The sequence below is a fragment of the Physeter macrocephalus genome, chromosome 6 (genome assembly GCF_002837175.3).
Source record: "Physeter macrocephalus isolate SW-GA chromosome 6, ASM283717v5, whole genome shotgun sequence".
NCBI classification, from domain to species: domain Eukaryota; kingdom Metazoa; phylum Chordata; class Mammalia; order Artiodactyla; family Physeteridae; genus Physeter; species Physeter macrocephalus.
Genome location: NC_041219.1, coordinates 54,565,772 through 54,582,253, shown reverse-complemented (window position 1 = coordinate 54,582,253; position 16,482 = coordinate 54,565,772). Strand labels below are relative to the sequence as shown.

The window sequence follows — 16,482 nt, the reverse complement described above, 5'->3', positions numbered from 1 at the left end:
GGGAAGCCCCCTCTTTATTATTTTTTAATAAAACTCAGTTTAATTAAAAATTTTTTTCCTCAGTGGAAAATATGTATAGCTAAATTCTTGAAATATTTTGTTGAAAAAAACAGTGCATAGTAAATGAAGTCTGATTGATGATAACATTTCTGCCGGGGAATATGCTCCATATGGATTTACTTTGCTTCATATAACTTTTTTCCCCTCACTCTCTCAAGTAAACCTTAAGGAGGGTAGATAGTTGAACTTGCAAAGTCTGATTTAACTTCCATTTGTCAGTAGATAACCATTTTTAACTGATGCTGGTATTATACAAGTGACATCTTACAATGATTGAAGAATTCTTCCCTAAAAAAGGGAGGATCTTAGTTTACTTTGTTACAGAATATCTTTTCATTATGATATGTTCCTCCTCACCATCCCTCCTCTTCCAGAACACCCCTCTCCAAAACACAAAAACAATAAAAGAAAACACAACATGCCTCATCCCTATCTTCTGATAATCTAGAAACAGTACACTTTCGATATCGGTGATTAAAACAGAAAGAGCAATAGCATTGTAAAGGTAGACAGGGGGAGGAAAACCTCTTGCTGCATAATAAACTATTGCTGAAGCTTAGTGGAGTAAACTGTCATTTTATTTGTGAGTCAGGAATTCAGGAAGGGCTCTCTTCCGTAGTTTGTCCCTGATTTGTTTGGTGACAGCTGGGGGTGTCTGCAGCTGGGTGACCCACTACCAGGATGGTTGCTTCATTTGCGTACATCCTGCCTGGGTATTCCTTGGCCTATGGCTCCGTGACTCCGTGGCCAGTTAAGGGTTACTCTAGGAGTTGGTTTGGAAGCAGCAGGGGATTCCTTTTGTCTGTACTCTTTTGGTCACAGTAGTCACAGGACCTAACTTTGGTGGCGGGAGCGTCAAGAAAAATACTCCATGTCTTACTGGAGGAGTGGCAAAGCCACCTACAGAAGAGCCGTAAAGTCGGAGACATTGTTGCGGCCGTCTGTGCAAAATATCTGCTCCAATTGAATAAAAATGTTGGATAAAGGATTAAGAATACGAGGGCGAGATTTTGTTTGTGTGGTATGGTAATAAAGCTCTCACTTTCCTTTCTGTTGTCGTATGGCTTTTTTGTGTATTTCCATGTTCTGCTCAGTGTTTTAATCTCTTATTCATAGGATGTCTACTATCATCCATTGCTGTCAACAGAAGTCACTTCAAACCAGAAGGAATTCTAAACAGTTTCAAATTGTTTTACCCAATTGAGGCATTATCACTGGGTATGAAAATAATTGATAGGAAAAGGGTACAGAGGAATAAGGTGTGTGGAAAGGGCAGGCTGACAGCAGAAGGTGAATTAATGCTACGTATTTAATTTGGAGATCATCGTAGTTGAGCAGCACAACTGTCTAGATGAAAACTTTTGCATATGAGTGATCTAACGTGGAAGAGACGCCATCTAGAAGTGCGTCAGACTGAGTATGTGCATGGATGACACACTGATTGCAAGAGAATTTCTAAGTCCATTAAGAACAGAGAAACTTGACTAAACTGTTATCTGTATTTGTGTTATTTGGGGAATAACGCCAGATAAATCTCAGTACTAGAGTAGTTTCACGCTTTGTTGATGGATATTGGGAACCTTGCCTTTTTTTTTTTTTCTATTTTCTTATTCTGTCACAGAAACTATGCTTTTTAAAGATTGACACTCAAATTAATAGATTATAATCTCATTGCATTTATATCAGTGTTTCTTAATTGGGAAGGGAGGGACAGTTTTGTCTCAAAAGGGGCATTGTACAAGGTCTAGAAACATTTTTTGGTTGTAAAAACCCCTGGGTGGAGGGGGGGAGGGGGGAACCTTGACTTTTAAAGCTAGCACCATGGGGTTAATTGGATTGATGCTTTTTTCCTCCCTAACTGAGATATAATTCACATACCATAAACTTTACTAATTTAAACTATATAATTCAGTTGTTTTTGGTATACTTACAAGGTTGTGCAACTATCACTTTTGTCCAGTTCCAGAACATTTTCATGACCCTAAAAAGAAACCCATACCTGTCACAACCCCTATAGTCTGCAACCACTACCTATTTTTTGTCTTTATCAATTTGCTTCTTCTAGACATTTCATGTAAATTTAATCATATAATATGTAGCTTTTTATGTCTTGCTTCTTTAACTTAATGTTTTCAAGGTTCATTATGTTGTAGCAAGTGTCAGTACTTTATTCCTTTTTATGACTGAATAATATTCCATTGTAATGAATACAGCACATTTTTTTTAATCCATTCATCAGTTTCTGGACGTTTGGGTGGTTTCCACTTGAATAATGATTGTGTTACATCTATGTACAAGTTTTTGTATGAGCATATGTTTTTCATTTCTCTTGAGTTTCTATCTTGGGATGGAATTGATGTTAACTTTACCTGTAACTTTTTGAGGAACTGCCAAACTGTTTCTAAAGTGGCTGAACCATTTTACATTTCTGCCAACACTAGTTATTTTTCTTTTTCAAATAGCCATTCTAATGGGTGTGCGGTGGTATGTTGTTGTGGTTTTGACTTGTATTTCCATAATGACTAATGATGTTGAATGTCTTTTCATGTAGTTGCTGGCCACCTGTGTATCTTCTTTGGAGAAATGTCTATTCAGATCCTTTGCCCATTTTTAAATTGAGTTATTTGTCTTTTTATTGTTGAGTTCTAGAAAGTCTTTATTTGGGAGATTCCATCCATATCAGATAAGTGATTTGCAAATATTTCTCCCATTCTCTGGGTTATCTCTTCACTGTCTTGATAGCATCCTTTGATGCACAACAGTTTTAAATTTGATGAAGTCCAATTTATCTGTTTTTTCCTTAGTTGCTTATGTTTTTGACATAATATCTAAGAAACCATTGCCTAATTGAAGGTCATAAAGATTTCCTCCTGTGTTTTCTTCTAAGAGTTTTATAGTTTTAGCTTTCACATTTAGGTCTTTGGTCCATTCCTAGTTAATTTTTGCATATGGTGTAAGGTAGGGATCCAACTTCATTATTTTGCATGTGGATATCCATTTGTCCCAGCACCATTTGTTGAAAAGACTGTTCTTTTTCCACTGAATGGTCTTGGGACCATTGCTAAAAATCAGTTGTACATAGACACACATGTTCATTTCTGAACTTTAAGTTCTGTTCCCTCAATTTATATGTCTGTCTGTGTCCCACATCACACTGTCTTGATAACTGTAGCGTTTTTTTTTTTTTTCCTTTTTTGCGGTACAGGGGCCTCTCACTGTCCTGGCCTCTCCCGTTGTGGAGCACAGGCTCCGGACGCGCAGGCTCAGTGGCCATGGTTCACGGGCCCAGCTGCTCCGCGGCATGTGGGATCTTCTGGACTGGGGCACGAACCCGTGTCCCCTGCATCGGCAGGCGGACCCTCAACCACCTTGCCACCAGGGTAGCCCTACTGTAGCTTTGTAGTAGATTTTTAGTCCCTTTTTTTTTTTTCTTGCGGTACGCGGGCCTCTCACTGCCGTGGCCTCTCCCATTGCGGAGTACAGGCTCCGGACGCGCAGGCTCAGCGGCCGTGGCTCACGGGCCCAGCCGCTCCACGGCATGTGGGATCCTCCCGGACCGGGGCCCGAACCCGTATCCCCTGCTTCGGCAGGCGGACTCTCAACCACTGCGCCACCAGGGAAGCCCTGTAGTAGATTTTGATATTGGACACTGAATCCTCTACCTTTGTTCCTTTTCAAGATCGTTTTGGCTTTTGGGAGTCCAAAAAAAGAAGTAAACCTCCCCCAACATCAGGTCTTTCAGTTGATCAGCACAAGATGTCTTTTAACTTATTTAGGTTGTTTTTAGTTTCTTTCATTGATGTTTTGTAGTTTTCAGTTTACAAGCCTTGCAGTTCTTTAAATTTATTCCTAAATATTTTATTATTTTTGCTGCTATTGTAAATGGAATTTTCTTTACTTCATTTTTCATTATTTATTTTCAGTGTAAAGACATCCAAGTGACTTTTGTTTATTGGTCTTGGGTTTTGAAATTTGGCTAAATTGGTTTATTATCTTTAATGGTGTTTTAGTGGATTCTTTAGTATTTTCTGTGTATAAGATAATGCCATCTGCAAATAGAGGTAGTTGTACCTTTTCTTTCCAGTGTGGCTGCCTTCTATTTCTTTTTCTTCCCTAATTGCCCTTCCCTAATTGTCCAGTATAATGATGAATAGAGGTGGTGAGAGTGGACATCCTTGTCTTGTTCTTTATCTTAGGGGAAAGGTTTTCATTTTTCACCTTAAGTATGATGTTAACTGGGTTTTTTACAGATGCCTTTTATCCAGTTGAGGAAGTTCCCTTCTATTCCTAGTTTATTGGGTGTTTTTTATCATGAAGAGGTGTTGGATTTTGTCAAATGCTTTTTCTGTAGCTATTGGGATGATCATGTGGTTTCTGTTCTTTATTAATATGGTACATTATATTGATTGATTTTTGTATGGTGAATCAACCTGGCATTCCTGGGATAAGAGTGGATGTGTTTTTAAAAGCCTTGTATTTTTCACCTGGAGAGATGTAGAAACTTGTTCTACTACCATTATCATGGAAGCAATAGGAATGGACCTGAGAGAACATAGCCTTTGGATAAATGCTTTATTTTCAAGTGCTAGGGTATAATATAAACGAGAAGCATTCAAAGGCTTATAGTGTAATGCTTTGTATAACACAGAAGTAATTTTGACTCTTATTAAAACATCATTTCTTTGGACTTTTAAGCAGCTTCATGACTAATTTGAGGATTTATGTAATGTACCCATTTTCTATTGATCGTATGCCATATTAATATTCTCAGTCTTGCAAGCTCTAGTTTGGAGTGCCCTGACGTCTGTTTTGACTGAAAACATATTTTAAACTTGAAAAATGGTAATTAATAAGTCAATATGGAAGGGTCAGATTCCTTTTGGTACAGAGGTTGTTCTTAGTAGTCTCTCAGGAGACCTTGTAGCAGAAACTTGTCACAGTATAAATATTACATAGATAAGTATCTAGAAAGGGGCCAAGGATTTGGGGAAAAAAATGCTTGATCAAAGTTTTGAAGCACAGTTAATATTTTCTTCTGCTTAAAACTGCTTATAATTTGTCATGAATTAACTTGCATTGCATTCTCACCTGTGGGGTAGACGCGCCTAGGTCCCTGTCAGCTCTAGTTGAGAAGCTGAAATAACTACCCTCCTGAGGAAGTTGTTAAATCAAACTTCGATGAAGTAGCTTTTTGTGTTCTTCCTTCTCTCTGCCATACCGATGTGTACACCCTCACCAGAAAATAGCTTCCAGCATCAGACCTGTATTTTGTCCTTTATCTGTTTTATCTTCCTGTAATTGCCAGGCCTCCTTACTTTTTTCTCCTAACACTTTTTTTTCCTACAGGGGGTTTTCAGGTTAGAAAAGTCATTCAAGTTGACCAAGGAGAATTTACTAAATTTAATAAGATTCTTGGGCTTCCATTGCATATAGGTGAGGAACTGTTGTTTGGATCTATTCTCCCTGCATCCCAACCAGGCCAAACTCTTACACAGCAAATTTGGTAACACAGTATCTTTGTAAAACAGCTAAGCAAGCAATTTTAAGTGAAGTGGCTATTCATTTTAGAAAGTATTGCGGGTATTTGAAAAGAATGCCACTATTTAATGATTTCTAACTTTTCTCCTACCCTTTTGACAATCTGATGAAAGCTGTGGGTGCTCTTCATGTAAAAATGCACGTGGCTCATTTGTGTGGACTGGGATGTCAGACACACCTTAAAGGCCACCCCTGAACTCCTGCTTCAGAATGCCCACCATTGGTGAAACAATCAAGTTGGGATACAAGGGTCTCTAGGTTTTACAAAGCCATAAAATTATGTGTATGGTTCAAATACAGCATAAATTGAGGGCGGTTACACTTTCATGTTAAATATTATTTAACTAGAAAGAGCATACATAGCTGCTGGGTATAATGGATGCCGTGATGAGTGACCCAGATCCCCCCTGAGGGTTGAAGGATGTATTCCCCCAGGTGCTGGAAGCATCCCCTGTGGAGATTGCCTTGGCTAAAGAGACCTACCTTGTACAAGGCCACATCCCTTCCCATTGGTATCCAGTGATTGATCCCTGTAGGGTACAAGGGCTTGAAGCCATTGCCCTGACTTGGGGCAACTCTGAAAGGTCATCGCAGGTTCAGAGCTCCCCATGGGGTTGTCTGAATCCTTTGGGACTTCATGGCAGCCTAATTTCTCCCTCGGCACCATCATGCTCCCCCACCCCCACTTCCTTTCCACTGGTATTGATCCCAAGAGCACCCTCTAATTTCTTGAACAGTAAAATCTGTCTCAAGGTCTGCTTCTTGGGAAACCCAGCCTTGTCACACTAGGATTGACTTTTAGTACAAGTTAGCTTACTTCAGGCCATAAAGGTAGGCCTGGCTAAAATAAAAATTTAGTGAGATGAACTTGAATTTAGACTTAAAATATGTGAAGCATCCTATTGCTGTTTCCTTTGGACCTTATATTTCAAATCGGTTTTGAAAGTCTTGGTTTCTCTGGATTCATTTGTCATCTCTCAGTCTTTCTTTGGCATTGCAGAAAACCCCCCAGGTCTCTGACAGCTTGGTTTGGTCCCACAGTATGAACCTGTGGAAGATGTGGGTTAAATAGACATGCTCACATGTCCCACAGAAACCCCTAGAGATTTCCCATGTTGGTAAGTGCATATGTTAGGAGAATCTCTCTTATCATGATCCTAATCATATTTCTTGTAAATCCTAAGATTTCTCAGATAGGAGTTAGAAAATTATTGCTTTTGTCATTATCGTTGAAATGATGTATGTCCATTCTGAATATTTGAAAAATGTGGAAAAGGTATAACAAGGAAAATTCTATGTAAAAATAAGCTTTTCCTTCAAATTGGGATAATATTGTACATTTTGATAACTTTTCTTCTTCAGATAATATTGTATAATAAAGAAGTTGGCATATCCTTAATTAATCATCAAGTATATGAACTGTAATGGTTGATAGAGCATATTTAATTTAGCTAGCCTTCTATTGTTATGTACTTGATTTTTCCCAACTTTGTTATTGGTAATAAGTAATACAGAGAATAGTGGTTCTTTGTGGGGGGATGGGCAGAAACTAAGCCTAGTGTGTCTGCTTTAATTAGTTACTTAAAAATACTGAGTTCTTTCATCACTAAAATGTAGTGAACTATTAGATCTAAGAGTGTTCTGTCTATTGTTATTGTACAACTTCAAGGGATGCCATTTGTATAGATGTGAATTGAGGTCCTAAGTACAGTCTCATCATTGCCGCTGTTTCAAAAGGATAGCCACTATGGATTTATGGATCCTCTTTTTTTTTTTTGAGCAATTTTAGCACATGAATATCCATCAAGTTTTTATATATGCCTGCCAGATATAAAAAGAAGTATTTAAGCCATTTCCTTAATTGTCTACCAAGCAGATCTTGACTAGCAGTGACCTTTGGTCTCACCAGCTTTTGCTTCATATTATCCAGTTATTTTAATTCAAGAGGTCCTAGTTCCATTATCTGTACCATGAGCAAGTCTGTCAAGGAACTTACTTTCCCTCCCAGCAATTAATAAAATCTAACCAGAGCAATGGACTCTGTATTTGCCTAAAGGTCATACCTATACTTCCTGTATAGTTCAATTTGAACAGTTTTTAAGATAAAATACAGTAGTACTCTGCTGAAGTTTATTGCTTTTTAAACGTTCTCATCTTTCCCATCATAAGAATACAGTTGTATTTTAGAATTGAAAGGAATATTAGTGGTCTTTGTCTTGTAGGTAAGTAATTAGAAAGAACAAGTAACTTGCCCAGTGGGACATAGCTAGCTATTTATTCATCACGGTAATCCATCCATTACTTATATGAGGAGAGAATAACACAATTGGGAGGGAAACTCAACCAAAGAAATAATTGGTTGTCAGCCAGAATCTTTGCTGGGCTTACTAAAGACCCTAAACAGTAATTGAGAATATGGATATGGGAGTTTTAACAACCTAAATTGTGTTTAAAACACTGCTTAGAGTTCCACATGACTTTGTTAACTCTTGTATCCTCTAATCATTGGAAACACATAACTGGACAAGTAAAATTTAGAGGCCAGTACAGTCTGGGTAAACCCTGATCATTTTGGTAAAGTATAGTTGTGCCTTGTTAGTACATTTCACAGGCCTGCAGGATGGTAGACAAACAATTGCGTAGATCAGCGGACATAGTGAATTTTTCCTTTTTAGATCCCATGGATTACTGTAGATCTCTTTTGCCAGCTGATAATGACCAGTTCATCCAGACTGTACCTTTTTTTTTTTTTTTTTTTTTTTTTTATGCGGTACACGGGCCTCTCACTGTTGTGGCCTCTCCCACGGCAGAGCGCAGGCTCAGCGGCCATGGCTCACGGGCCCAGCCGCTCCACGGCATGTGGGATCTTCCCAGACCGGGGCACGAGCCCGTGTCCCCTGCATCGGCAGGCGGACTCTCAACCACTGCGCCACCAGGGAAGTCCCAGACTGAACTTTTACCACTGATACTGAGAGGTATTATTAACCAAGAAGGTAAAGGTCAGAGCCTTTCTGAGTAACTTGCTTTCCACAATATATTTGACACTGATGGCTGCTTAGAACGAGTGGGGAGGCATCATCAAAAAAAATTCTTTCCTTTAAATGATGTTCCAAGTAGCTAGGTGACTGCAAGAAGTATTTTGGGATTTCTTGTCCTTAGAACTACATCCTATCGGAAGTCCCTTCTACATTTGCTCAGTGATTAGGGCCTCAGCAGCAGAGTAATCAGTTCCACTTGACTAGGAATAAATCACCCACATTGAACCATGATAGTTTCTGACAACTGGCAATGCTGATAAAAACCAAAACAAAAGATGTTAAGAAATCTGTGCCAGTGTGGAGCTGGTGTGCAGATTTGATGGATTCACGTGCAGCATGCATTCTGCATTAGTCTTCCTCCTCTTTCATCAGCTTTTCTCTCTTTGTAAAATAAAAATTGTACAAGGAGAAGAAAGGCTCTATATAATGTAATAATTATTTCTATTTTCTTTCTAGCCCAGTTAACAGAGTTATACTCTAATTAGAGAGGTCATTTTAAGGAAAACGCCTTCTTTCTCTAAATAGTTATTTAAAAAGTGTTTCCTTCTTGAATTCTTCACTCTTAGTTCTTCTCTATGATTTTAGGCTGTATGTATAAACCTGATTGACCCTCCCCCTCCCTATTTATCACCAGGGACACATATATAGAATAAACACCAGTTCCTTCGATCTCTACACAATTTTACTCAGCAGAAATTGAATACATGTTAATAGCTGCTTAATGATTTCTTCTTAATACAGATCGGTTATGCATAAAGTAGGAAGAGCCCATAGAATTACAAAATGCATCATTTTCTGCAACAATTTTTTATTAATTTTCAATGTTATTAAGTATAAGTTATTAAAGTAAAAGAAGAAAAGCTTTTTTAGCTATTGTTAAGTGCTCCTTAGTCGGTGTGTATAAATAAACTAGCCTCCTTCTACCCCCTGAAGGGCTAAACAGACTGTCCTAATACTATCATGATATTGATCCTGATATCAAGTACCTTTGGTTCTGCCCACCAGCTTTAGTGTGTTATGTTTGACTCTACACGGAAGTACATGGAAGATGCTCGTCTGCATTGGCAGTGGTCTGGTACCTCCACCCTCTTCCTTCTTTGCTTCTGTCGGGGAGAATATTTTCGTATGTGACTGTAGTAATAACATTGTGTTTATTGATAAACACTACTTAATAACAAGGAATCGTTTATGGAAAGATGCTTGAGACATCTTTGTGTGATTCCTCTTTTCTTTCTTTTTTTCCCCCCCATCATGGAACATATTATTTATAGCACAGTGATTAAGAGTACAATTCTGGAGCTAGATTGCCTAATAATTATAGTCATGGTGGAGCTTCAATAGTTGTTATACATAGATTTCTGAAAACAGTGCCTGACACATACCACACTCTCTGTAAGTGTTAGTGGCCCCTCGTGTCGCCACTGCCTCCGCCTCCTCCACCACCCCCATCCCAGGTAATTTCTTGTTGTTTTTATCATACTGCCATTTTAGGGATTCTGTGGTTTCTGTTTCTACAAAATGGAAAGTTTTCCTCTTTTGCGGGGGGTAGATATTCTGAGCATATTTAAAGGAGTATTTTTACACTTAGCATGATTCTGAAACAGTCATCTTTATCATTAATAGTCAAGTATATGCATAACTGATCCAGTTTTTCTCTTAGCTGTTATAGTCAAAGCTTTTGTAAATAGTATATTTTAAATCCTGTGGATAATTGAACTTGGTATAGAATGGGATTTCCGCTATATATGTTATAGAAATTGCATAGTAAATACTGAAATGGTGTGATATGGGACTATTAGGGTGAACAGTTTTCACAGCCTCTATATTGGGTTAGTTAAAAGAAGAGAAAAATGGCAAGATTAATATGATAGCATTCATTCACCCCTTGGTTAGCAACGTGTCTGAACCCAGAGAGCCTTGATCACAAAATCACGATTTTGAGTCACAACCAAAGTGAGGATATATAAAAGGAGTTTTCAGTAGCGTTCAGCTGCTGTCCATCATGATGCCGGGTAAACGGAAGGTGCTCTGTACACAGCCACCCTCCCACACAGCACACAGCGCCTCTTCTGGGTTAGTGCTCTTGCCGCTGGTTTGCACGTATCTGCGTCTACTGCGGGTCTTCCTTGCCGAGAGCAGCTTGCCCGAAGGGGGCAGCCCTGGTGAGCACTGCCCTTTCCTCACCGTGGAATGGCTATTTCTGCTCTCCAGGAACAGCCATCCTCGTCCTCCCCTCCAGCTCAACAGTTTAGGCAGCTGGGTAATTGGATAAGAAAGCAGCTTAGGGAGAACTTGTTAATGGGGATTTTACCCGGTTTAGCAGCTTCTGCACCTGAGTATATCAGGAAAAGTCTGTTGGTTGGTTGGTTTGCTTGTTTTTTTTTGTTTTTGCTGGCAAAGAATAATGGATCCCTTTAATAGTTGGGCTACATACAAATTATACAAGTGGAATTGTTAACAGTTAACGTCTTAATTTTTTCTTCGATGCTGATGATGGAGGAGAAAGAAGGGTATAATCCTTATTATGCATGTAAGGGCTGTTTGTATATTAGGTGGGCTCATAAAACAAATCTCTGTTTTCTTGTATGTAAAACTTGGTTGGGTCTATGACATTTTATTTTTTAGAAAAGGTGCTTGTACTGCTCTTTCTTGGTAAAAAAGTCTAATCAACAGAATGATCATATCTTTTTTTGTGTGTGTATAAGGTTTATATGTCAGCAACTAGGACGACCCACACAGCTGGTTAAACATGTAAACACCAGGGCCTTGCCTTCTGCATGTTATGGAGTACTAGATTTTTAACTGGCAAAATCTCTTTAGTGGTTGTGAATTTACCTAAGTATCGATCCATATGAGATTCTAATAGGAGTGTCTGATTAAACTAAAGGAAACGAATGCTTTTCATATGTGATGGTCTTTTCTCTCACAGTATGCTTTGGACTTTATCAGCATAGGAAAGACTGGAGCCAACTTCAATGGTTCACCTGTAGGATTCTTCCTTTGTTAAAGAGTGAAAAATCCAAGCCTTACAGTACTCATGGTTCCCTATTCTGAGTTCACTGAAACTTTTCGCTTAGCTTATTTATTTTTTTTTTTTTTCTCGGTGCGCGGGCCTCTCGCTATTGTGGTCTCTCCCGTTGCGGAGCACAGGCTCCGGACGCGCAGGCTCAGTGGCCATGGCTCACGGGCCCAGCCGCTCCGCTGCATGTGGGATCTTCCCGGACCGGGGCACGAACCCGTGTCCCCTGCATCGGCAGGCGGACGCTCAACCACTGCGCCACCAGGGAATCCCCGCTTAGCTTATTTGTTCTGCTGTGGAATTCTCATGGACTGTAGAGAGGGACCTTTTTTTCTTCCCCTTGGAAGGGTCTGCTTGGAATGAAGCAGACCCTTAAAGAGCTTATATTAAACTGATTGTTGCAGGAATTATTTGAAGATTGGATTTAGGTTCTTTTGTAGTTCTTTTCTTGGCAGAAGTTTATGTGTATGCCTAAATACAGTTTATAAAAGGCCAAGCTTATGTATTATTTACTGACTAATGAACCAATATTTATTATAGACCTGATGTGTGCTAGATATGAAGATACAAAGCTGGGGTAGAGGAGTAAGACCCAGTCTGTTTGTGGAGATGTGTATAGAATGAGTAATAACAATATGGTTGGAGATTCGTGTTATAATGTATAGATAGGTGGAAGAATGGAGATAAATGTATAGATAGAGAAAAGAATGGGGGATGTGTATATGTATGTATATAGATCAATACTTTTTTCATGTGTGATGGCATACAGACTGTGTGGTCATCTTGTTGTCATGGGAGTAAGAGCAAGAAAGTCGTCCCAAAGCAGATAACATTTATGTTGCTTTTTGAAAGCCATGTGAAATAAACCAGCTAGTTCAAGAGTAGACGATGATATTATATTCTCCTGCTTCATTTTTCTCTGTAGGATTTATCACCATCCTACATACTATGTTCATTTCATTCATTCATTCCTTGTCTACCGTATTAGGATTAAGCTCCTTGAGGGTAGGGATTTTTGTCTGTTTGGATTCATTCTATATCCTCAACACCTAGAAAACTGCCTGGCACGTAGCTGAATGAAAGAATGAAGTTTGTGAGTTTTAGAATAGTTGTCTTACTTATTTTCCTTTTGCTTATTAAGAATATCTCTCTACAGTTCCTCCATATTTTTGCTTACTATTTTTCATTGTGTGTATGGCAGTCTCCCTAGTGATAATATGCTGTTTCCACACTGTTTCACAAACCCATCCCCTATTTTCCATCTCTCTTAGCTCATTTAGTTTCCAAACTCTCTTACCTGAATTGATACGATCTCCTAGCTGTTTGTCTCTACATGTCTCTACGTAACTCCCCTTAGATATTGAATATCTTCTCCACAGCTATCAGAATTATCAGTCTGAAATACAGAACTGACTGGACTGTTTCTTTGCTTAAAAGTCCCTAATACTTCCCATCTGTCTAGACTAAAATGTGTGCTCGTTAGGATGGCACGGAAGCCCATCCATAGCTTGGATTCAGCTACATAAAGTCCCCTTCCCATCTTATAATGAAAACGGGTCTGTTCATTTTTCTTTGTGTCACTAGTGCCTGGCATATAATAGAGAATTCACCAATAGTTTTTTGAGTAAATGAATGCGTACTAGTGTATATGAAGGAATGAATAACTATAATAATAACTTTCATTGAAAATGCTTGCTGTTCAAATAAAAGATGATATAAAAACCTAACTTGAACACTGGCATTTAAGAACAGTTTTTCCTTTTTACAGCTGATTTGTTTTTCTTAGCGTCCAGCTGTTCAATTTGCTGTCCTCCCTCAGCATTTTTTAAAGGAATCTCTGGGCATTTACGCTGTTGCTCTGGAAGTAATCCAGCTTCTCATGGCTTTCCTCTCTGTAGGTCTTAAGACCCTTTATCCCCATCCCTATATGTTGGGTCTTTTCTCCCTAGCTACTTTCCTTATTTCTTTATAGAGATTTATGACTCTGCATGTATGACCATACCCATGTGTATGTCTTTTCTCTCTTCTGGCTATAAATTCTCAGTTTAAATCTTTGCATGAAGTTCTAAGACCTTTAGAGTTAAAGTGTTTCTACAGAGCACACACTGACAACCCTGATTTACCTGCTTCCAACTTAAAATGATTTTTATTGTGACTGTTTGTATTTCTCTTAATTTCCTTTTTTTCCCCCCTTAAATGTGTGTGCACAACTCAGATTGAAAATCTCCAAGAGCAACTTAGAGATAAGGAAAAGCAGATGAGCAGCTTGAAGGAGCGAGTCAAATCCTTGCAGGCTGACACCACCAACACTGACACCGCCTTGACTACTTTGGAGGAGGCCCTCGCCGAGAAGGTGGGTGACTGGCCCCGACTCCTCACAGACACATTTCCTCTGCTTTCTCATTAATCTGAAAATCACTTTAGTGATGAGGCTTGATAGAGAAGACAGAAGAAGTCGCTTTGGCAAAAGGGAAAAGAGCTGCCTGTACTGTTGCTGACGTACCCAGTGTAAGGGAAAGAAGATTCGTTTTGTTGTTGCCAGTTTAAGCATCTGTTGCTATGGGCACAGGATGGATTCCGTACTGGAGGGCAGTGGCTGAAGCTTCTAAAGAATCAGCCGTGTGCTCCCTGTTTACTATCTTCTTTTCATGTGTGTGGTCAGCTAGAATTCGGTGATGTGGGAATGTCGGACACGGACCATCAGGAGGCAACATTAGTTCTCTTTTACTGTGCCGCGTTGGGGTCTAACATATTTGTGGGTTTTAGTTATTAATACAGCGTACTTGCTGTTTTTCTAGTCGTGGCCTTGCCACTTCATTTTGCCTTCATGAGCAAACCTAGTTTTTTCAGGAATGGTTGACTAAATAAAGAAGTGGCCCAACATGACAAGTGTCAATGCCTTGGAGGAGGTTTAAGGACTCTTGGTGGGGCATTTTAATTAGATTCTTCTTCTTCTTCTTATTTTTTCTTTAAGGAATAGGGTTACTGTCCCTTGAGCTTCTTGGACTCAGAATGTTTCAGGCTTCCTGTCCAGGGATCAAGGCTTGATCCTCGAATATATTCAGAAATAATACCCATAAATATACTTAAATTGCTTCAACTTTCAAACTTCCTGAGTATCTGTTGACAGAAGTTTTAATGGTTTCTCTTTTCTTTATCCTTCTTTATGCTTTAAGCTCAACAAATCATAATCTCTCCAACCTCCTCCTTTTTGCTGTGTGAGTTGTGAGTTGTTTCCATTGCTTTGTGGGCAACATGTGAATTATCTATAGAAAAGAAATATTTGCTACTTATTGTCCTTAGGGTATATGTATAAGTGTTTTGTTGCTTGGGATTTGAATAAATGAGATTATTCCAAAAGAATACTCTAGGGACATCTAATACTAATTAAGGTTATAGGAAAAGAAACCTAGGGGAATCAAAAGAACAAAACCAGATGTATATTAGGGCAAGATAGGTTGGAAGGTTGAATTCTTTAAAAGGTAAATTGTTAACGACCTATCACTGTCTTTTGAATGGAGGATGGAAGTGTGAAATTGTATCAGCTAGAAGCTGAATTGCAGTCATATGATAGAAGTATGAAAGGAATTTTCTCATGTATTGATGTACTCTCTTATCAGGAGCGGACAATCGAACGCTTAAAGGACCAGCGGGACCGAGATGAGCGAGAAAAGCAGGAGGAAATTGATAACTACAAAAAAGATCTTAAAGACCTGAAAGAAAAAGTCAGCGTATTGCAAGGCGACCTCTCAGAGAAAGAGGTCAAGATCACCAAAATGGAATTATTTGATTTGCTTAGCCAGTGCATCGTGTGTATATGTTGTTGGTATTTACATAATGCATATAAAAAAAGGATCTGTTGGAAGATTTAAAGAATCTTCTTAGAGCAGGGATTATTTCAGGAAGCTTTGCAGAGATATAGTAGATTGAATCATTTATTTCCTAAGTCTTACCTCTTCCAACTGTTATGAGTTGGCTTCTTACTTGTTAATGACATTTTACAGATCCTAAAATAACAGTATTTCTCCAGTTACATTTGGAGAAATATTGTGCTAATGTTGAGGAAGCTGATAGACGGACGGAATATGCACAAGGAGGAGTCTATTTACATCGGCTCTTAACGATCACCTCAACATTGGCGGAGAAATCTTAAATGATTGTTGACCAATTAGGTGACTTAATATACTTTGATTTTACTTTTTTTTTTTTTTTTTTTTTTGCGTTAGGCGGGCCTCTCACTGTTGTGGCCTCTCCCGCCGCGGAGCACAGGCTCCGGACGCACAGGCCCAGTGGCCATGGCTCACGGGCCCAGCCGCTCCGCGGCATGTGGGATCCTCCCGGACCGGGGCATGAACCCGTGTCCCCTGCATCGGCAGGCAGACTCTAAACCACTGCGCCACCAGCGAAGCCCTGATTTTACTTTTGAAGAATCTTGTCGATGTCACCTAAATAGCAAAAATGCCTAATGCCTTGTGATCAGATGATCATGAGCTTTAGGGACATTCTCAGGGTTTTCTTTCTAATATCTTTAGGAAAATTTATGGGAATTTAAGTTTCTAATAGAATGTTTCTTCCAAAATTAGAAGAGAAGAAAAAAGTCAGTGTAGCTACTAAGGTTGACTGCTTACATTCACAAAGCTTGATCTACTTCCATTTATTTTGTGGGAATGGATATGTATTGGTAGAGCTCTTTAAATCACTATTCAGTTGGTATTTCTTGGGAATTCATTTTGTTTTATCTTTTTTTTTTTTTTTTTTTTGTGGTACGCGGGCCTCTCACTGTTGTGGCCTCTCCCGTTGCGGGGCACAGGCTCCGGACGCGCAGGC

The 16,482-nt window shown here is 39.1% G+C and overlaps 1 protein-coding gene across 44 annotated transcripts in view; it reads left to right on the top strand.

The window, feature by feature from the left end:
* Positions 1-16,482, top strand: part of ERC1 (ELKS/RAB6-interacting/CAST family member 1) — a 573,654-nt gene that overhangs the window by 140,925 nt on the left and 416,247 nt on the right. For all 44 annotated transcript variants that reach the window (XR_008617636.1, XR_008617631.1, XR_008617632.1 and 41 more), the window contains 2 exons: positions 13,871-14,008; positions 15,276-15,416. Coding sequence is in view for 22 of the 44 variants with exons in the window: in XM_055085407.1 (XP_054941382.1) it covers positions 13,871-14,008; positions 15,276-15,416 (279 nt within the window). In the remaining 22 variants the exon portion in view is untranslated. The remainder of the gene's footprint in view (positions 1-13,870; positions 14,009-15,275; positions 15,417-16,482) is intronic.